Source organism: Sebastes umbrosus, chromosome 8 (assembly GCF_015220745.1).
Source record: "Sebastes umbrosus isolate fSebUmb1 chromosome 8, fSebUmb1.pri, whole genome shotgun sequence".
Classification (NCBI taxonomy): domain Eukaryota; kingdom Metazoa; phylum Chordata; class Actinopteri; order Perciformes; family Sebastidae; genus Sebastes; species Sebastes umbrosus.
Genome location: NC_051276.1, coordinates 26,964,387 through 26,988,074, shown reverse-complemented (window position 1 = coordinate 26,988,074; position 23,688 = coordinate 26,964,387). Strand labels below are relative to the sequence as shown.

Genomic DNA, 23,688 nt, shown 5'->3' with positions numbered 1-23,688 from the left:
ACTTCTACAACAGTAATTTGTTCTTGTTTTTTGGACTTTAAAAGTGACTTTAATGTTTTTTGTCAGTGTTAATTACAGTGGGTCTCTATGGATGAAAACACATGCATCACTGCAGGATAACAAGGCCCTGCACATCCACAGGTGTTTTCACTTAGTCTGGCTGATCAGAGCTCTGCTCAGGATGAATGTATTTAGATTTATGTGATAAGACTTATGTGGATTTATAACGCGCAAGTTGTCCAATCCATTAAAATAATCAATACATTATAATTAAAAAGCGACAGTTTTCAAATGAGGTCAAAAGAGCAAAAAGACCATCTTACATTCTACTTTTTGCTTCATATTCAACAGATTGGCCTTTTCAGAACAGAAAAGTGAGCTAAATTGCTGAATTTACTGACTTTCCCATGCAGTCATTGTAGATTCTTTTACATAATCACATGACTGCATGACTCAGACATTTTAAGTAACACCCCACACATATTTTAAATTGCCATCAATGATTGCTGTAATAAGGATTCATAATGACATGGTATCATGGAATCATAAAAGCTGTTGCTCTAAACAGGTGGGGTCTTATTTCTGAATAAAATGAATTGTCTGCCACACAAGTAGTGATTAAGTTTAATTTACAAATTGTTAAGAATAAAGAAAAGAGCTGAGCCACTCTGGCTGAACATATGAAGAAAACAGTGCCACCTACTGAAACACAAACAGTACTGGGCACACTGTGTTAAGTTATCTCTAGGACTGGCAGTGAATTAACACCGCAGTAAACACTGACTTTATATCGTAGCATATATACTGTATGTCATGACGATCAAACAATTAAAGGGTCTGTTAGAGTTAAACTTAGTCAAATAAGGTACCATTTTCTGTCTGAAATCAGAAATGAGGCTGCATTTTTGTTACATCCTTTGAATTTTTGCCATTACAACATTATAAAAAACACATAACAGGCATCAAACTACAGATGATGACTGCTGTAAATTCTAGTCCTGTTTTTATAGTCCATAAACAAAGACATCATACATGTAGCCTACATAATGGTTTTGGTAAGGGCATGAAGAATTCAAAGATAATGTCACAGATCATGGCACCATGAAATAAACTGCAACCTTTATATATAACATTAGTGTTAGTTCAGTATGTGGATGCGTGGATTATACTCTTAACAAAGTTTTCTTTTTTAATATCTGCATCATTGATACAAACACATTAATCTGAACACTACATAATTGTGGTAAAATATACTATATTTGTGATTTGACATAATTATCTCATTGATGATTAATGTCATATGTGCAGTATGTAAAGTGTCACCTAATGCTACTATCATATATAATGTTATCAAAATGTAAATATCAATATTTTTATACACCATATATTCTGTATAATTAGGTTGCATTTGATGTCATCCCTATCACAGTTAAACCAGATCCCCGGCGTGAGGGTGCGTGAGCCAAAAATGACATCATCGCGTATTGTGCTTGAAGCGCGAAGGCTCCTCAAGTTGTCGCAGTGCTTGGCCGTGCACCTCTGAATTTTTGTGACTAGGCACCCACACGGGGCTTATCAGACATGACTGTCACAATAAAATAAAAGCAAATAACTTAATTGAAGAAGTAAAATAATGAAATAGAAAGATGGCCAATTTGTTTTTAAATGCTTTAAAAGCAGGAGATCTCTATTTTGCCAGCCGAATCAAATTGTTTACAGGATATTAAACCTTTCAACCTCCGTTTCTTTATAATACATTTAATACTTGACTCCTTTCTTTACAGGGATTGTATAAAGTTGATAAAGTATGTCCATGAATATGAGATATGATGGGTTTACAGTTCATCACAATTCCTCCTCCGCATTGAAAAGTTTGGTTTCTGGCGTTTTTGCCGGTAACACTCGTTGACTTCTTGCTTCTTCACAGAAACATTTTGTTTGTATGCCCTCTGGCGTTTCGGAGAATACTTCAAAGAACAACGCGTTGAGCATAAACGTCTTAGTGCGTGCTCTTTGTACGCGCCATCTGTGGAGGTCCGCGCCATGGTGCCTCATGCGAGAATAAACAAAACTTTAGGGTTAGCCTTCACTATACACTGTGGCCTATACTGTACTAGACTACACTCTTGATAACTAATATAGATATGCACATAATACAAGGCAGCGGTTTACCACTCCTGTTCTATACCTCATCTCAAAAACAAATCCTCCTTTTCTTTTAAAAATGGCATAATGCATCGTACACATCTTATGTACAGTATACACATCTTATAGAGCGGGATAATGAGGTAATTGTAGTAGTAATAGTAGAATTTAAACAAGCATCTTTCTCCTGCTTTTTCATTGTGTGTCACAACACCTTTTATGTTTTAGCTCATTAACTACATATTGTATTGTTTCTGAACTATACTGTAGGTTTTCAGATTGAGTTCCTACTTTCTAGGCAGCCATATATTATTTCAGTTTGTATAAAAATCAAATTGCATGTATTTGACATAAGTAATGCATCACAGTTAAACTCAATTTATTTGTTTCTCACAGAAATATTGTCAAGTGATGGTGCGTTTAAGGATGCTCCGACATCTAAGATTTGCAAGTTGACTGTCAAAAGTAAATAATTCATAAACTATGTTGTTGGGAAGTAAGTGAACACACCTGTTGGGAAAACTATTATAAGAATTCAGTTAAAAAGTTTAATTAAATAATTTGCTATTAGTTGCATACCGTTGGCCTACAGGTTTAAGACGCTGAGATATTAATTGCATCCCTAGTTTGAGTCCGGCTGGAGATTTTTGTTGCATGCCATCCTCTCTCTGTTCCCTCATCTCCTGTCAGCTCTCTACTGTCTACCGTCTAACAAAAGCATAAAATGCCCCCAAATATACTTTTAATAAAAAATAAGTTACTCTTCAGCAGCTGTCTCTCAAGTCTCACATGTCAGAGTGTCCTTGAATGCAAAAGAGAGGATTTCTCACATCTTTAAACTGTATTACCCTGCAACAATACTGTAACTTTGGTGACAAAAAAATATCATAATTGTTTAAAAAGATGATACAAAAGGGTGACTAAGTGTTCCCTATGGCAGGGCTATTCAAGTATATTATTCAGGAGGCATGGCAAATATTTAAGAAGAAGAAGTTTATTCAAAAAACTACATTTCAAATGAGTTAGGGATGTAATTTTACACATAGTGGTGGTAAGTGGTGATAACTCTAAAGGACACTAATGTTTTCCTTTCAGGACATTTAAAGGCAGGTATTTCTATGGATGTGTGTGTTTGTGTGTGAGCTCCTCTCTGTGTGTTTTGCCAGGACCCTTACCGAGCTGGTGGGCCTTTTTGAGGCAGGAGAGGGAGGCGTTGAGTCGGGCGCACTCCTCTTCGTTGGCGCCAAACTTCTGCAGCTGCTCACACACCTGCTCCTCGCTCTTCTCCAGCAGGCCCTCCAGGGTCACCTCACCTGGGCTCATCTCCTGCAAAACACACACACACATAATGTATGTTAACACATGACACAGATACACACATCGTTAAGATCTCATATTAATATATGGAACATTAGTTAAAGATGCATTTTGGCAGAAGTTGTGTGGAAAACTTAAACCTTTTTCAGTGAGTGTTTTATCATCAGTTAAGAGTGGAAAGAGGTCATGGACTGTAAAAACTCTGGCTTGTCTGTGTCACTCTTAAAGCATGCATTTAGGTTTATCTATTGTCACAAATGAGACAAAAAAAATACATTTTAAAGGCAAACAAGCTGCAACCACCATGGCTGACTGTATTGGGCTGAGACACCTGTCAATCAAGTAAAAATGCCTGGAAATCAAATACTTTTTTTTTTAGCTTTAATGCCTCATTAATAGAACAATTGTTTTTCAAACTGCCACCAAAAGATGTCTTAAAAGATGTTATACTAACTATTGAGAGCATAAACTTCATTGCTTAAACTTGACTTCTGTATTTAGAGGGAAAAGTTGAAGGGTTTTCTTGAAGCCAGCATCTAGCGGCCGTTACAGGAACTGCAGCTTAAAACACTTCTGCAGTGGGGGTTTCTGCTGCTTGATAGAAAAAAGACTAAATGATAAACAGAAAAAAGGTGACATGCAAAAAAGTCCAAGGCCAGTAACATGGTATGAATGTTAGCCAAATAAACCACCAGGGTTAGGTCGGATCAATAAAAAAATAAAATAAAAATAAAACCAAATCACACACTTAGCACACTCTGAAATTTTGTTAGACACCAACATCTACATTATCAAATACCAGATTTTTAATTGAGCAAAAATTTAAAATAATAATATCTCATTCTCACATTGTAATTATGGGAGATAAGATGAGCTTCTTTTTAGACTGGACATATTACCTGTGTGACCTCCTTCCTCAAGTTGACGATGCGGAACCAGTGGCAGAGGCGAGGGAAGTCCTCCAGCTCGACACTGCGCTCCTCTAAGGCCACTTTGCACTTACAGGACAGCTGGCGGCTGAAGTACTTCACCAACTTCCCCTGAGGACAAGAGGGACAAACACAGTGAGGGAGGGCTGCAAATACATTACACTTTATTTAATGCTGATCAACCCTTTTCTCCCATTTTCACTTTTCCACATAAAAATAATTACTGTTAGTTTGTACAACTGTCCTGCACAACAAGAAAACTGCATGTACTGTAGTACTGTACAACTCTGAAAAGAACAAAAATCTGATCCATACCATGTAAGTGAAAAGGTGAAAATGCCTTTAATTAGCAGTGCTGGATATTGTTTTAAAAATAGACTGACTTCTTGATTCACCTTTTAGCACTAAAACAGTTAGTTAGTTTTAGTCTTGAATCAGAACAACACCTCTTTGTTGACATGGCCTGTCCTGAAGAACTGACCTGAATTTATCACAAGCGAGACTGACAATAAATAGAAACCCAATAATGTATGAAGTTTCTGTAAAGTTGGTATTAAATCCTATTGCATCCTGTAAAATCAAGGCAAGAATAGCGTTTGGCTCCGGAAAGCAAAAAGATTTAAATATTGTTATTACATGGCTTTGTTGAATACTCAATTCAGATTGGTTAATCACTGTGTTCTACGGTCTGTTATTTCTTTATATCAGACCGTTGCTATCTCTAACAGATAGGCGGAGTTCTGATGCCGGACTCTGGAGGACCATTTTTGTGTCAAATTATTGATTTTTTAAATAAGTAGCCGTGTAATAAGCAGGATAATGTACAGATAGCGGGACATTGTTGTGAAATAAACACCAAGAGGGCGATGCGGTGGACGCCGACACTATTAATCTAAATGACTATAACTTTGTCAACACAAGACATTTTTCAAGAATATATATGTTTTTTTTTGCTGGTCAGTTTAAAAGACATTTTCACTTAATTTTACAACAACTTGCTGCTTTTTGTATAGAAACTGTTAAAAGTCCCACAGGTTAAAGTTGCTTGACATATGACAATGACATTAAAGGAAGGCTATAGTGAGCAGCAGTAGTCTCACAGTCAGAGATGTAGGCTACACTGTTTACTACAAAGTCCCTGAAATCCCTGGATAGCCTGGATAACCAGTGCAGGGAAAATAAAGACAACAACACTCTGTTTCCTCAACCACCACTACTAGGATTACTCAACACCTGCTTAGTGGCTAGTGGTTGAAAGCTGTGGTTATACTGGTGAGCTCTTATAGAGTGGGGTGGTGGTGACACGGGTCTTTGCAGTGTTTTTTTCAAAACCTCTTTTTTTTAATTAAGATAGATAGATAGATAGATAGATAGATAGTAACTTTATTGATCCCGATGGAAATTCAAGTTTCCACCATCACAGTTCCATAGTGCAAAACATGTTAGTAAAAAGGCACAAGTTAGTAGTACAAAGTACAAAGTATAGAAAATATACCAGATATAAAAATACAAGATGAAGAAAACTGTTAAAACTGCATATAGTGCAGGGTAACAACTGAGATACAGGACTATTACAAATGTGAATATAGTGCAAAAAATTGATATAGTGCTGAATAATTAAATATAGGAGATATACAGTAGAGACCAGGGGATTAAGAAATATCAAATATGGAATATAATGCGGAATGAGAACTGAGGTAGAGTTTTTTTTTAAAAAGAATAGACTAAAGTGCAGAATACAGCTGTACATTGTACATAGAGCTGTTTGTGGTGTGCAGAATTAAAAAGTATATGAAAGTGCACTGTGTGCATTATTATCTGTCCTGCAGACCGTCCTTAAGCGTAACAATGCCTATGTATTGTCCCTATCAAATAAACTAATAAATAAATAAATGTAAAATGTATGTTACAAGATGCTAAGAAATATTCTTACACATATTCTCCTCCTCCTCTCTCTCTCTGAGCAGCTCCAGTTCATTTGTTGACCACTGGCGCCCCCTACCGGCCGGTTAACACTAGGACCTCCAAGACGGTCTAACAGGCCATTTGGGTTTTTATAATAGAAATAATTCTGTTCAAAGGGACTGTTTGTAACTTCTTACACATATAAATCAATCCAGGTCGGTGTCCCATGCGCGCTCGCGTGTGGTTACGCTGTTCAGACGAGACTCCAACACAAACTACACAGAAGCACCAAAACCGTAAAGTTATATCTAGTGAAGTCCGTCTGTTAAACAGTGTTGGCCGCGGTCGGAGGACGCAGGGAAGACCGTAGCTTTGGTCTCCAGGGCCGGAGTCTCTGCTGTACTCTGCTCCTCTGCTCCTCTGCCTGCCTTCACTCACACAACGCGCTCGTTCTCGCTCTCTCGCTCCACCTCACGTGCACGCACGCACACTACACACTGCAGAAGACTTCGTAGCTCTGAGAATATCTAGTGAATGTACAGTGGACGTTCGTGCAGAAATAACTGCTGCAGCTCCTCCAGACCAACAGAGGTTTCCCGTGTCTTGTGAAGTGACGGGGCTCCGCAGCGAGAAACGTTATCGTCTCTGACCAGGTGCAGGTGTCTCTCTCCGGCCCCAGTCGGGAGGCTGAAGCAGGAAAAGCCAACCCTAGGGTCAGCATTGATTCATGGAGAGACCTTCATCTGGTCAGCTAACATTACTGCCAAGCAGGTGAAATATAGAGGGATATTGTGGTTTTAGCTGACGTGTGTCGCCTCACTGTTTTGACGGATGCTCGCTCACATTCACGTAGCGCGTTCACACGGGCGAGTGCGAGCAACAGGACGCTGACTTTCGTTGACTTAACGGCCACAGGTGTCGCCGTTACAACCAATTTCTGATTCTTACAAGCAGTCCCTTTAAATAAAAAACTACAAGTCTTTCTGCTCCTCAGCCAGTCTGAACTCTATTCTCACTGACCCCTAACTAAGTGACAACTTTAGATAGGCTAGATATTGGTACTCATGGACTAAAGGACTTCAAATGTATGCAAAGGGTCAATGCGGTGCATACAAAACAGAGTCTACTATAATATATAGATTATATACTTGTATCAAATACGTATATTTTATGCAAATAAGGCAGCTTAGAATTCAGGACAACCAACACTTTTTTCATGTTTCAACATGGATCCATTTCTCAATCATACCTATCGCTTCTAACAAACATATCATTAAATACACCATTACCCAGCTAGCACAGCCAACGGTGGATATTAACAAAGTACACTTACTCTACTGTACTTAAGTACAATTTTGAGGTACTTGTACTTTGCAGTATTTCCTGTATTTATGATTTATACGTTTTACTTCTACTACACTATATTTCAGAGGAAAACACTTTTCTCTCCAACATACCAAATGTATGTTTGGTTAATAAAAGCTTTTTATGTAGCTATTGATACAAATCAAATTGTACACAGATATAATATTGCATATACGCTTTAATAAAACCAACTAAAAATATGATATCTGTTGGCCTATAGATTAAATTGGATGATGAGAAGGAATATCAAAGGCATTTTCAGGGCTGCTTTCTCAGCATTAAGCTAGCTATGTGTTTACACAGAGACACAGTTACGCAGGTGTTTGGGTGCACACCTAGACTCACCAGGAGGTGGCGGTAAACAATAAGTAGTAAGGGTACTCATGTGGACAAAAATCAGAAGTACTCAGTACTGGTGAGCAGTTTTTTTTGTAGATTAAACTACCAAACTGTATACAAAGTAGCTGCATTTAGCTTCATCATGGCCAACTGCAATGATAAAAGGTTACTTGCACATTAGTGCATCAGTAATAATAATATAATATGTAATAATATGATACCCACAGAAGCCATTGTTCTGCATTATAAGTACTTTTGATTTTCTATTTCATTTTGCAGATAATACTTTTTACGTATGACTTTGAATGCAAGACTTTTACTTGTAATCAAGTATTTTTACACCGTGGTATTGCTACTTTTACTTAAGAAAAGGATCTGAATACTTCGTACACCATTGCCAAACACTTTTAATACAGTTTTCCTTTGTGACTTGGCAACTTATATTTCTTCTCCTTCTTTCGGCTGCTCCCGTTAGGGGTCACCCCAGCGGATCATCTGTTTCCATCTCTTCCTGTCCTCTGCATCTTCCTCCGTCGCGCCAACCACCTGCATGTCCTCCCACAACACATCTATAAAACTCATCTTTGGCCTTCCTTCAGCATCTTTCTCCCAATATATCCAGCATCTCTCCTTTGCACATGTCCAAACCATAACAATCTCGCCTCTCTCGTTTTGTCTCCAAACTGTCTAACCTGAGCTGTCCCTCTAATAAACTCATTCCTAATCCTGTCCATCTTTATTACCCCCAACGGAAATCTTAGCATCTTCAACTCTGCCACCTCTTGCCTCCAAAACATACAACATAGCTGGTCTCACTACAATCCTGTAAACCTTCTCTGACCTGGCAACTTATACTATTGATTAAATGATTAAAGAATTAGATAGCCGCAAAACTACATCAGCTATATTTTTGCAAATTTGATTTACATCATATCAGTGACATTGCAGAGTGCAGAATTGATAAATTGAAGAGATATTTTGTTTTGTTTTGACTGTACTCACGTCCTACGACACGGCAAGTAGGATTTACAGCAAGCACATTTGTAGTGAAGCAATTTTGAGCTGAAACAATTGGTCTGATAGAAAATGATGGTAGAATAAGGTCCAGGCCCACAGTGGATGACGTGATGCTTGAAGACTCAAGGATGATACATTTGGATGGCCCCATTCCAAACATACACCTACAAAATGACTGCTAGAAATTAGACAGTGCTGGCCTACATCAGTGAATACCAAAGTAGAAACCAGTGGAGGAGGGACTCGCAAGTCACCTCTGAATGTAGAAAACCCTACAGCAGCTGCCCACGGCTGCTACCGCTCTGCCCAATAAGGTAACTGCTCAGTCCACACCTACAGAGAAACACACATTTACCCAGGCTAAATGTGTCGACTTCTTATTGTACATCATATTCTTACAATATCTAGTCTCATGCTACTTCAAATCATGGATGGATTACTGAACGGGCCTATCGGGCACAGGCCCAGGGGTTCAAAGTGTCAGGGGACCCCCTGGCCTTCAACTACAACATGTCACTCAAAGAGACAAATACCAACCAGGAAGAGACTCAAAATTACCACAAAGAAACATTAAAAGACTACAAAGAGATACAAAATGATACAAAGAGACACAAAGAGACTCACAACAACTATGAAAAGGGGCAAAACAACCACAAAGAGACACAAAGCAACTACAGAGACTCAAAATGACTACAAAGACACTCAAAATGAATACACAGACTCAAATTACTAAGAGACACAAACAGACTACGAAAGAGATGCAAAACAGCTGCAAAGAGACATAAAGAAACCACAAAGAGAATCACAATGACTATGAAAGGGGGCTAAACAACGACAAAGACACACAAAGCAACTACAAAGAGACTCAAAATGACAACAAAGATACTCTAAAGGACTACAACAAGACTCTAAATTTCTACAAAGAGACTCAAAATGACCACACAGACACTCAAAATGACTACAAAGAGATGCAAAACAGCTGCTAAGTGACACAAAGAGATTCAAAACAACTACAAAAAGGGGCAAAACAACCTCACAGATAAAAATATAACTCCAAAAAGAACCATTACAATTACAAAGTGACACAAAACAATTACAAGGAAACATAAAACAACAACAAAAAGGGGCTAAACAAAGTCTGTGTGTCTTGCTCCTACTGTATGTAGGACAGGTGGTGGGGCCTTTTGCATGTCTGTGCCCAGGGGCCCATTGTCCCTCCATGTTTCAAATATATCTTATGCAACAACGTAGCATGACATAGCATATATAAAGTAACGGGTTCTTATTCAGTGCAAATGAAAGGAGGAGGGTGAGCGTGAGAGAGAGAGAGAGAGAGAGAGAGAGAAAGAGAGAGAGAGAGAGAGAGAGATTGAGACACTGACATTTTTGAAGAGACTTTTCAATCAATAATTCTATTGTCATCAAAGTGCATCTCCCTCTTTCACTATCTTAGTCTTAGTGTTGTTTAAGGGGTCTCAAACTACTGGCCCAGGGGATAGATACAGCCCGCCAGACAATTTCATAAGACCCCCCACATGTTAAGAATATATTGTTAAATCCAGCCAGTGGGCAACCTCCGGGTCTGAAAAGTGAAGCCAATGCTGAATTGCCTTAACCTTGCATTCTTTCTAATAGCCAGCAGGGGGCGACTCCTCTGGTTGCAAAAACAAATCTGATTGTATAGAAGTCTATGACAAAATGAGCCTACTTCTCACTTGATTTATTACCTCAGTAAACATTTTAAACATGAGTTTATGGTCTCAATCGCTAGTTTCAAGTCTTCTTCAATACAGCATTAGTAAATTATGGTCCCATTTAGAGTCAAATAGACCATAAAGCAGGCTATGCTTTAGGGCGTGGCTATCATGTGATTGACAGGTCGCTACCACGGCGTTGTCCAGTCTGGGAGTTGTCTCAAAATGTCTCTTTCTAAACCTAAAATAGAGGTTGACCTGGAGCAAAGCTAGTTTCAAGAGAGGTGGACAACTGATTATATTCTTGGAGTTTAATGTGACTTCTCTCTGTCTCCTCTGCAAGGAAAAAGCTGCCGTTCTCAAGGAATACAATCTCAGGTTATTAGGTCAAGTCATTAGGGCCTTACTTGACAAAACATGTAGAAGAGTATTAGGGAGAGGAAAGAGAGAAAGGGAGTTGCTCAACTTTAGAGTGTATATAGTTGAAAATTATTGTTGAAAATAAGTTTTGTTTACACTGAGCACTGAAGAAGCCCCATTCAATGAGAACAATGTGGCCCCTGGGTAATGTGTCCCTGATCTAACGTGTAAAACCAACCACCAAGCGGCATCGCCTTCCTAAAGCTCCAGTCTGAGCAGATTTGGAAAAGCAAACTTTACTCCCTTGCTGTAGCGAAAACCAGAAGGGACTGAACATAATGCACTGTGGACAGATGCACAAGCATAAGCTGCTCGGGTTAGCAGGCTAACAATAGCACGCCACAAGCTGAAAGTTATCCCTGTTTTTAACACGTTATTATCTTTACCTTCTGTCTCTGCCTTTGCACGGACTGCTAGACATGCAGAATTCCTGTGATAGTGCTGCTGGTATCTTTTCACCATCAAGTTACAAAATAGCAACAATCAATGCTTTCTGAACAAGAAGACAAGCCCGTCCTGGGTCTTAAACTGTGTGGACATACAGGTATGCTGGACAAGGTTGGCCAGTCTATGGTCTATCAGTCTATCTGATAAACTAGAGTCCAGCACTATCATTCAAGCTTATTCAAGAGCATAATAAATGGTCTTTTGGCAAATTTTGTGTAACTTAAAATGTACACATTTGTATACAGTGCTTTCCTTAACCGGTAGATTTAGCCAACTGAGTTGCAGCATACTGTAGTAATTAATAATTCAGCAACCAAACTGGTTTGTATGAGAAAATGAAATGAACTAGGAAAAGACATCACATGTGTAAAGGCATTCTCAGTGCACTGATGTACAATACATAGGTGTTAGGTCTTAAAGAAAATTATTATTATTATTATTATGAATTGAAAGCATGTTCATAAACTTGAAGGGGCCAGAACACGTAAATGAAATTAATCATGATCTCATTCTGTGAAATTCTAGCATACCAAAGCAAAGTTTAATGGCAAGGGAGCACAATGGTTTGATTGTCCACAGGTCAAAATGAGTCAGACAACTAAACCCTATTAAATTAGAATCATATCAAAATTGTATTCGAGATATTTAGTAGTGCACTTCCATCAAATTGGGGAAATTCAGCTGCAGCGGGCAGCTGTTTTCAGTGAAGAAAAATAACTAAAAATCCACTGTATATCACTTGCTCAGCACCAAATAGCAGACAGACACAGTTATAAGAGCTGGGGCCTCATCACAGAAAAATATCCTAGCTGCTTCTCCTATCTTAACTTAAGTTTCAAAGAAACCTATTTTCCTTTTACAGAAGCAATTCCTAAAGGCATGGCTGTGTCCTATCCTTTCTCAGACCTCCTATCTTAACTTAAGAAATCTTAACTATAACTGTAAATTTGATTCTTCAATCAGCACTCGTCGTCTTGTCATGCCTGTTTCTTTGATTAGAACGTACCTGTAGACTACTCGAGATGGACAATAATATCAACGGCTCTCACTTGTCACTTGCTAGCTATCACTGACAAAGAAAGACAGGTATTACATTTTTGATATAAGGAGGACAGTAATCGTTTCGGTAGAGGAGAGGAAACATATATTACATGTATTCAATTTATATATATATAATTTTTAATCAATACATGATCCGGGAAATTTAAAGCGTCATCATACGGTTTGAGTAGCCTTTCAATCATTATATTTCGATGTTCATGTTGTTCCTCATCTTCATTGTCATTGCCATTCAGACATAACAACAGTGCTGCTACTATATTTGCAGTTATTTTGAATTTAGGACAGGGTCTATGCCATCCTAACTTGGGAAATCCCGTTAGGAAGGTCTGTGATAGCTAAATTCCTATCCAAGATAAAATAGGATTTTTTCCTAAACGCAGTTAGAAATCATGTTTCTCTGATACCAAAATTCCCAAATGTCATCGTAAACTAAGATAAGATTTGATTTCAGACTTAGGAAGTTTCTGTAATGAGGCCTCTGGTGAACATAGCGGAGAATTTAAACCAAATATTTCCCTCTAGGAGACCAAAACAGAGATAAATGTAGAGTGAATATTGGACTTACATATGCCAGGTGGTGAGAAACGAATGACAATGTTGATCCGTAACTTCTGGATGTGTAAACTAGCGACTGTTTGCTAACAAGTTTGCCACATCAACTTAAAAGAAGATAATGCAGACAATGTGACAATCATGCCCACTCTACACAGTAATTGGCCTCAGGTGTGAGAGTAAGGTTGGGTTTCAGTCGGCATGCAGTTTGATAGAGACAAGAGGAGGCTTTAACGTCAGCTTCCCTTCGAGTGTGGCCACTCAGAACAGGTATAAACACTTGTGCCTTTAGACGTGGTCGGACAACACTTTGTATGACCCAGTTTGCTTCAAGCACAATGAACCCTTTAACCTTCTAAGCTACAGTAAAAATAATATCCACCTTAGAAGCAAAAAAAAACAACAGCTGATGCTATACTTCTTGTTTAAATAAACATTAATACTTGTTTTGACCTGGCCTCTTTTCTGTTATATGAATTACATAATTGGATCACATGCCATGCTCCATCATGTGTTTGCATCTCTATAAAAGCCTAAAAAAAACCATCATTCATGATGTGCGTGGATCATTCCAGCGTATCCAAGGGATACCGCCGACAATGCATAATCATATTAATGGAAACCAGTATCAACACTTCATCCAGGTAATGATATAGGCTGCTATTCTTGGTAGAGCTTTTGGCTAAAGCGAGGTCAGTGCTCCAGCAGATTGTGTCTGAGGCCCAATCTGGGTCCTTTAGGTTAATAATAGAGATGGAAAACAGAGATGTCGTAGAGGAATCTCCCATACACACAGCACTCAATAAAGATCAGGGGCAGGTTAACGAGGAAGGGTTTGCGTATGGCTGACGTCATTGTGATCCTCATCAAAACCCCTGGAGGACAACTCATTTGTCGTCGAGGCAATAAGAGGACCGCCATCCTGAAAGCTCTCCGACTCGGAGGATTTGAGGAAGATTAGACGCTTCTCAGGAGTAACTCTTTTGTGAATTATCTGTTAAGTGTGTTTGCGTGTTTCTTTCTGTTGAGCATTTCTTTCACATATTTAATTTCTGCCTGAGAAAAAAATCTCACAAAATCAAATAATACAAAAAGCTGATACGCAGTTCCATCCAGAGCAAGTTCCTGCAGTAGCCCACGCCATATTGTATTGTATTGTATTGGTTCACAGGTATTGATAAAAATGTTTTTGCAAAGGGAATTGTAGCCTAAATTTAACAACAGAAGAACTGCAGCCCACAACAGTACGTGACTACCAAAATATCTCACTCTGACCTGGATTCACGTTGGTGTTTCTATTATTTTGTCTGGTGGACGTACACATAATGAAAACGTGGCCAATGACGGTGTTTTTTAAAGCATTGTGAATGTAGTAGCATATAAAACAATTTGCATGATACTTTTTTTTCTTTTCAAACAAGTTTATTGTGAAGAGTGTATCTGTATTAAACCAAAACTTCAACACGGAGATACAACTTGTGGTTGCAGTTGAACGAGTGAAGGTTTGCTACATCACTCGCTGTTACTGCTTCATTTAAAGCTTTAGGATGTCTGCAACAAATCTAAGTCGTCACTGGATCATGAATTTCTATGCAGTTATGAAAGGAGAAAGAGAGAGAGAGAGAGACCATAAATGGGACATAAGTTGGGAACTTGGGACATTAATAGTCCTGGGGACTCACTACTTGGACGCAAAGAGTGGTGATACTGAAAAATACTGATGTGGAATTTGACCCACAGTTTAAAACCACAGTAATCAATATTCTTATATTGAAAGGCCCCACAAGCTCCGCTCTCATCAACTCTGTTTCCAGCTGCAGAGCGCGTCTGTTTTCAACCAAACAGCATCGATGAAGATAAACCCACCTGCCCAAACAACGGAGAGACAATACAGCAACTAGCTGGTGAATGTTACGGAGCTGAAGAGCCAGATACGTTTTTCTCAGGACTTGATGGAGACCAAAACAGAGCTCAGGGAAAGTGAATATTGGACATTATATTCAATGTGAGGCCAGAAACTTGACTTCAAATCAATGTCCCTCTGTGTCTACTGGATGTGTAAACGGGCAACTTTTTGCTACAGACCTTTTCAAACTTGACAATATAAACATTCTAAATGGGCTAAATGTATTTCTTGTTGCGATGTTTGTTAATGCAGCAGCTGACAGGAAGTCAACTTGGACCAAAGCTGTTGCCCTAGCAACAGAATGGAAATGAAAAGGTCTATTGGTGCCTTCAAATGGGGTCGTGTTTACGACAAGAGTCCATATGAACGCCCCCCTCTCTCGTGGTATTCACAACCTCGTGGAAAGTTTTTGAAAACTCAGAGTTCACAAGTTGTGACGCGTTGGTTGACGTTGTCAGAAATGGCAGATGTTATGGAAGTTCATTTTTCAGTGCATAATAAGTTAATATATTGTAATTTTAGTTTATTGTTTTTCTTTGTAATTTTATAATAGGTCTGAGGAAAATGTTGATATTCCCCATCTTTTTTCCTCTGTCATTTTGCCTTTGCATTTACTGCATTATGTTACCCACTTACTAGCTTGCTCGATTGTTAGCCTCTGTGGCTTCTAGACGCCAACAGTAACATTAATATCGCTGTTGCTTAGCAGCGTTCTCACAACTTATCCACTTGAACGCCAAGCATACTGTGTACACGACTTCCCATGTTGTTTCATTTGAAGGCACCATATAACTTCAGCTAACAAGTAACAACTTTGTAAGGTGCTATGTCGTACATTGTGCTGCCCTCTAGTGGCTAAAAATAACTGTATATGCAACTTTAAATAATAATTGCATTGAGCTGGATATGCTGGCTATGCTTTGCCACAGGATCCATTATACTTGTCATAAATGTTGGCTCCAATTTTAGATTGTAATTTATGGTAATCGACTGCAGCTTTCAGTAATATACATAGCTTGGGTTCAGCGTAACTCAATGGAAACACGATTAGCATTAACTGCGTCTAAAAACAACCATAACATTGTTAACTATTAAAGGTATAGGACATGTTTTTTGATCGTGCACATTGAAAAAACTTTGTTCAAAAAATTTCATAAAAAGGAAGAAAACGTTTACGTTGTTTACTCTGCAGAAGCAATGAAAGTGAGATTAAAGTGGACTCAATTAATTAAACTACAGTATACAAAGTGAAGATAGATGTTGTGATGTATAACAACTACAATACCCCCAGTGCATTACATTTCAATCATTACATTTCCTGCATTCAATTCAATAGATATAAACAGATGAATAACTTATGAATGTTTTAGAACCTGTATTCTTCTTCTCTTTGCTACCTTGCGTTACTGCCCTCTGCAATCACCAGAAATGTGTTTCACATCATCACCCCTCAACAGACTGGTAGAACAAGTGATACAAACAATTAGAGCTGCAACGATTAATCGATTAGTTGTCAACTATTACAATAATTTCCAACTATTTTGATAATCAATTAATCAATTTGAGTATTCTTTTTTAAGAAAAAAAAAGTCAAAATTCTCTGATTGCAGCTTCTTAAATGTGAATATGTTCTGGTTTCTTTACTCCTCTATGACAGTAAACTGAATATCTTTGGACAAATCAAGACATTTGAGGACGTCATCTTGGACTTTGGGAAACACAGATCAACATTTTTTCACCATTTTCTGACATTTTATAGACCAAAGAACTAATCGATTAATCAGGAAAATAATCAACAGATTAATTGACAATGAAATAATTGTTAGTTGCAACCCTACAAACAATGCTGCCTCATTCAAACACTCTAAAGCACCAACAGTGGTCAAAAACTCCGCAAGGTCCAATATGTTAACCATATGGGCGTCACTGCAAATAAAACCCTTGTCTTTTAGATGTTTATGTAACTTTTTACAATATTGCAATGGAAGGCAAATGAAATTAGGATGAGAAAAAAATAAAAGACTCTCCCCTACTTTCCCAAAGAGTTTGACTAACCTTACTTGGGCCAAAAGAAAAGTTACAACACCTTCCCCCATTTCTGACCCCTTTTAACCACTGAATAGTTTCTGTATAGTCCCTCATAGCACAGTTGGTACAGATTAAGGCTGCAGCTAATGATTATTTTCATCCGTCCATTATTTTCTCGATTAATCGATAAGATGTTTGATCTATAAAATGACAGAAAATGGTGAAAAATGTAGACCAGTGTTTCCCCAAGCCCAGGATGACGTCCTCAAATGTCTTGTTTTGTCCAAAGATATTCAGTTTACTGTCATAGAGGAGTAAAGAAACCAGAAAATATTCGCTTTTAAGAAGCTGGAATCAGAGAATTAAGACTTTTATTTCTTAAAAATTTATCAAAATAGTTGCCTAATAGTTGACAACTAATCGATTGATCGTTGCAGCTCTAGTACAGATATGTCTGCACATGCTGATCATTTACGCTTCATTTAAGATTGCCAATGTTTGTTTTCTAATAAAGGGAATATATTATCTGGGTATAGCTTTACTTTTACTTTGTAAAAAAGTAAGGATTCATCCAAAAAGGTAAAGTTACAACTCCATCTCTTTTTTTTATCTCAGTTTCCACAAAAAGTCCAAATAAATCAACTCTTAAGATCCGCCAGGCTAATATTAATATGTGGTAACATAAAAACAATACTTCTGTCATGCTTACAACAAATAATCCAGTACCCACAATGCTTTGCAAGGCACCCAGGGAACATTTATCTTCACACTGTAGGCTGCTCAATGCTGGCAGCACATAATATCATCTCTCTCTCTCTCCTCTTGGATTCCTGTCCCTTGTCTATGTGCAACACTTGCAAAACTTCACTTAAATAGCTCAGACATTGAATATATACTATATGTTTATATATATTATATTAAAGTATCATATTCCTGTGGGGTTTATGGTTAGTGTGTGGCACTCACAAGTTTATTTTTTATGTAATATCTCAATTATATTCCCCTCTGGGGACTTTAAGTGTGTTTGATGGCACACAGTGCTGAGTTTATGGCGACCTTATCAGCACTTAAATGGTATTTGTTTTAATCTCCCGAGGCATCACCATAATAACATTCTCACAGGCCCCTTATATTATAACGCATGTGCTGTGTGTCTGCAGTGCTCAATAGTGAGTTTTCAGTGACCTTATCGCACTTTATGGCGTCTTTTTTTATTATGGGGTTTGGTATTGGACTGGTTTAAGTGGTCTAAAAATGGACACACTGTTGAGAATTTCCCAGTAAAATAACAGTAAAGAACTGATGGCAGCAGGGTTGCCTTTATGTTACTGTAAAATTAACATTATTATACCGTCGCTGAAATTTACAGCTTTGTACTGTTAATGAAAAATACAGTTTGAACTGTTTTTTTTATTAATTTCACAGTATTTTACAGTTAATTTACTGTTTAAAGATACATTATATAGCTGTTTTTCACCTTTCTTTTACATTATCTTACTGATTTGTTTTAATGCACTATTTAGGTTGTATTTTTTACATACATTTTAATAAACATTATTTTTTGCCTTTAAATGAACAGACTTAGCAGGTGACATAGGAATAGTCACACTAAATACAATTAAAGGCACTTGTTAGGAAAAAGGCTATACTAGACTTGTTGACACTTTTCCCAAAATGTCTGTCTATAGCTGAGCACAGAATGCAAACCAGAACAACATGTGAGTGAAGAACAATAAAGCTAATTCACTGATTTTACAATCATGTACAATGTACACGCCTCACATGTGCAGATCAGGTCACAGAATAAAAAAAAATACTGCATGAAACTGTAACTGATGATACTTTAGACAGTTGATCAGCAGTAAAGTCCTGTTTTTTTAAGAATGCATTATAGTTCAGTTAAAAAACGGCCTATGAGCATAATTTAACAGGTTTTCTTTTATATTAAAGGTCCCATATTAAACAATATTTAGACTCTTGACACAATTTTAAACGTAAACGTTCTAAATGTGTCCCAGTTTATTCCTGGTTAGCAGTGTATGTGAATGTCATCAGCTGACAGGAAGTACACATGGACCCAAGCTGTTGCCTAACAACGCAATTCTGTTGCAATTCCGTCAAAATGCGCTAAAACGGAGCGTTTCAGACGGAGGGTAAATACTCAGGCAGACAGTATGAGGAAAATAAAGTTTTTTTTAACATTACAGCAGGTAAACATGTTAAAGTAGAAACACTAAATACAAGTATGAACCTGAAAATGAGCATCATATGGGTCCTTTAACAGTAAAGCACTGTTTTTTTTTTAGCAATAACAGGTTAATACTGTTGAAATCCTGCTGTAAATTAACAGCAATTGTTTACAGTGCAGTCTGATATCTCCAAAAACACAACATGACCATTACGTAACGCAATTGACGGAATATATATACCCCCTCGGAGCCAATTAAACGGATATTTGGTAACAATTTTAGTATAATCTGCTCTCCAATTGCGTAACAGCAGCAGCAGCAGCGTTGGCCTGGATGATGCACTGCGAGGACAGATGCGCAGACTGGCATCGGTAATGGATTGTAAACACTGGGTTTGCCTATAAGGCCTCTTTGCTGCCTCACAGATTATTCTGATGGAGAGAGAAGAGAGCCACCTTCTCTCTCTTCTCTCAACGCCACCTGCAGAATGCGCAAGTCTCTAACAGCACCACTGCAGCCCAGTATATAGCCTCTTGATTTATTGCACTGCACAAAAAAAAACACAGATATAGCACTGCAGGCTTTAAGCAGGGATATTTTTTGCACATTTATGCAAAAAAAAAATATGCATAGTGGCCTAGGAATAAAATAGCAGACGGTGACAGCCTTTTTCTGTATTGATTTTAGATGCACAAATCCAACACAAATGGTGCCCTTTACTTACCTCCAGTGTTCGTATCTCTTTTTGTGTCAAGTCGTTGGATGTGGCACATTTGGTGCGTAAACCCTCCAAACTAGAAATGCTTATGTCTATCATGTTTTGCACCAACTCGCACTGCTGCAAGGCTTTCTGCAAACTCAGATGCTGCTCCTCGCTTTTTGTCATCTCCTCGTTCATAGTTTTTGGCGAGCAGTGGGTTCGTTATTTTTAAACCCCTTTTTTTTTTTTGCACTTTAAATAAAGAAAAAAAATAAAAAAATAAAATAAAAAATAATATTTCAGAAAAGAAACGTGGAGAAGCCCACGGTGCAGATGATGAGCAGCAGCAGCAACGCCATGAAAACGAGATGATGATGCTGGAGGTTTTTTTTTTTACAGACGCGGTTTGAGCCGTGATGAGAGAGTCGACTCCATTGCAACAACAGTCCTCGTAGTTCCTGCTGTTTTCATCAAGGTGTCTCTCTTGGTTTGGAGGCTTTAAATCAAACACAATGTGAAGCAGAAGAAGAAGAAGAAGAAGAAGAGACCACAGCATCCATTGGGTGCCCCCCCTTCGTTTTTTTCAAAAAAGGATGTGTTTTAAAAAAAAAAGAGAGATAAAAAGAAGCAGTTCAGTGCATCATAAGCAGACGGATCTGAGGAAAGCCTGGTTGTTTTTTTAAAGGTGCTGATGTGTGGATTGGATGCAGGTACTCCCTGTCTCCCTTGGCAGCAGCTGCATCCCGGTTCGCTCCCACCACACCGACATGTTTCCTGTCAATCAAACCCACAGCAACAGCAACAGCACCAAGCATCGCCCAGGCTCTCCAACGTGATGATGAGGACGATCTCGCGAGATTTACAGCAGCGACAAGTGCGGTGGACTGGGCTCACTGTGCTCCAGTCTCATCCTCTCATCCAGGGCCTGTATGCACGAGGAGCAAAAAGTCACACTTTTCACATGTTTGGAGGGAAAGATATTGGGCTCTGCACGGTTATTATATTTTTTTAGACACAAGGCAGTATTTCTACAGCTGTGTGTGTTGTTTTAGTAGGCCTTAGACCTTTTTTTTGTCATGATTTACAGTGATTTTTTTTTAAAATATATATAATATACTTTATTTTTTCCCTTTTTTTGAGGTTGTTTTCATATATGCAATTTATTTTTTTATTATTTTATTTTTAATTACAATAGTTTATAAACCCAGTAGTTGAGCTTATAGACGAACTCATTAAGTACACTAGACACAATATTAAAAGTTGAAATAAAATTAAGAAAATAAATAATAATAATTATTATTATTATTATTATTATTATTATTATTATAATGATAAAAAGAAAGAATAGAATTAAAAAAAACTAAAAAAACTATAATAATACAAAAATAAGAGAGTAATAATAAATTAAATAAACAAATAAGTTAATAGACTTACAGTGATTTTATGTAACTTTTCATTTTATTTTTATTTTTAATTTATTGACAACATATTTAATATTTGAAAGACTCATCATATTTGGATGAATTTTATAAAAAATGAATTTTTCTACCTTTGGTTTTCGAGATTGTTTATGTGCTTGTGTGTGACTGACTTTGTTTTTGTTGTGTGTCTTATCTCTGTTCTTATTTCTTCTCCTGTACTCAGGTCTCTCTTGCAAAAGAGATATTGATCTCAATGGGACTACCTGATTTAAAAACAGGTTAAATATTAAAGTTCCCATATTGTAAAAAGTGAGATTTTCAGGTCTTGTACATTATAAAACAGGTTTAAGTGCCTTATAAATACTGTTAAACTATCAAAACGCTCCATATACAGAGAAATACACACAGCCTGTATTCAGAAATTGTGCGTTTGAAACAAGCCGTTAGGATTTCTGTCCATTTGTGTTGTCACAAATATACAATATTTAGACAATTACACGGTTTTAAACGTAAACATTTTAATGTGTCGCAGCTTATTTCCTGTTGCAGTGTATGTTAATGACATCAGCTGACAGGAAGTAAATATGGACCCAAACTGTTGCCTAGCAACGCAATTCCGTTGCAATTCCATTGAAATGCACTAAAACGGAGCATCTCAGACAGAGGGTAAATACAGGTATATTCAGACAGACAGTATGAGGAAAATAAAGGTTTTCTGAACATAACAGCATGTAAACATGTTCTAGTAGAAACACAAATACAAGTATGAACCTGAAAATGAGCACGATATTGGACCTCTAACATATTATTGAACATTATCAAAACAAGGAATTATTTTATGTACAGCCATTACAGTAAAAAAACAAACAATACAAATAAAATTAAAAGGCAAATCACCTATGATGTTTAATTAGCATGCTTAATCGAAAATTTCCGGATCCTTATTAGGCATTTGTTCCTAACTTGGGGGTCCCATTATAAATCTGAGGGATCATAAGATGATTAAAGACATAAATGAAAACATATATATTTCTGTTACACAACATTTTGTTTATTTTCTTGAACTTTAATCTAAATGTTTCTTTTTTTACTGTTGAAATAATGGATACACTCAAATTAAACAATCTGAGGAGGGAAAATCCCTCTGTTGCTCACAACTCATATCACTAATCTGTTATAAGGCATCAAGACTGTGCTTCATTTTAAGGAGTCACATACCAATTATGTTAGAAACCAGCCAACTGTTATAAGGTATTGGGTGAAATAATAATCCAAATGCATGTCAATCTCATGTCAATATTTGATTGCCATCACAGTATTGTTAGAAGAAAATATTGTCCACATAACTGAAATATAAAGTTAGTGGAGAAAAGGTTTGTGCTTAACATTTCATCAAATTGCTAAAAGCCAAATCAGGGTAGAGACTTGAATGTAGGACCTGCTAACAGACATTGGACAGGTTTTAAGAGTGGTAACACACCAGGCCTAAACAAACTCTCAGTCAGTGAGGTTTGTTTATTCCCTTGTGTCTTGAACTGGCAACATTTTTTTATTTTGGAATAAAGTATATTAAAGTTAATTTATGAGGGGAATGAATGGGCTTCATTAATAAATGAAAGTAACATTTTGAGGTGTGTTTTGAATTTTAAGGGCAAGACAAGCCTACAGACTTTTTACTTTTTTAAATTTTTGGATCATTCGTCAATACCATAACTAGCCTAACTGATCATAACAGTGATGACATCATCTAGTAAAGGACTTTTAAAAAAAATATATGAATATATATCCTCATATTGGCCTACCTAAATTGTTATTTGTGATAAGTTGCCCTTTGGGGGATCTCTGAACTCAACAGAGCAATGGCATATGAGACACTAGTGGGAAATGTGTATGACATATTCTCTGTGTTACCTGCAGAGACATCAGCCAGCACTGGGTCCAAGAACAGCATATTAAGGTGACTCTTGGTTTAATGATTTTAATTTTAACTGAATTATATAAAATGTTTTGCAATAACACATTTTTTTCATAAATATATTTACAAAGCGCACCAAAATATGTGCATGCATTGCACAGTATATCCAGCTTAGACCCAGCCCATTGACATGTGTCCTCTGTAGTGGACATTTTTTCCACATGCGTATCCTTTTACTCTTTTGACCTACTCTATCAACCCCTGGTGTATTGTAAAGAGGATATCCTGGGCTTTCCAGTGATATTAATCAAGTTGAATGTATTCTTGGTTTAATATC

At 37.4% G+C, this 23,688-nt stretch overlaps 1 protein-coding gene across 4 annotated transcripts in view; it reads right to left on the bottom strand.

Moving 5' to 3' along the window:
- ksr2 (kinase suppressor of ras 2) overlaps window positions 1-21,010 on the bottom strand; it is a 117,110-nt gene extending 96,100 nt beyond the window's left edge. For 2 of the 4 annotated variants that reach the window (XM_037777586.1, XM_037777585.1), the window contains exons 1-3: window positions 20,040-21,009; window positions 4,362-4,502; window positions 3,321-3,471 (exon numbers count right to left, since the gene is read on the bottom strand). In XM_037777586.1, coding sequence (XP_037633514.1) covers window positions 3,321-3,471; window positions 4,362-4,502; window positions 20,040-20,213 — 466 coding nt within the window. In that variant the 5' untranslated portion in view covers window positions 20,214-21,009. Of the gene's footprint in view, window positions 1-3,320; window positions 3,472-4,361; window positions 4,503-20,039 lie in introns of all 4 variants that reach the window. The other 2 variants (XM_037777587.1, XM_037777584.1) reach the window with 2 other exon arrangements.
- Between the last annotated feature and the right edge of the window lie 2,678 nt (window positions 21,011-23,688).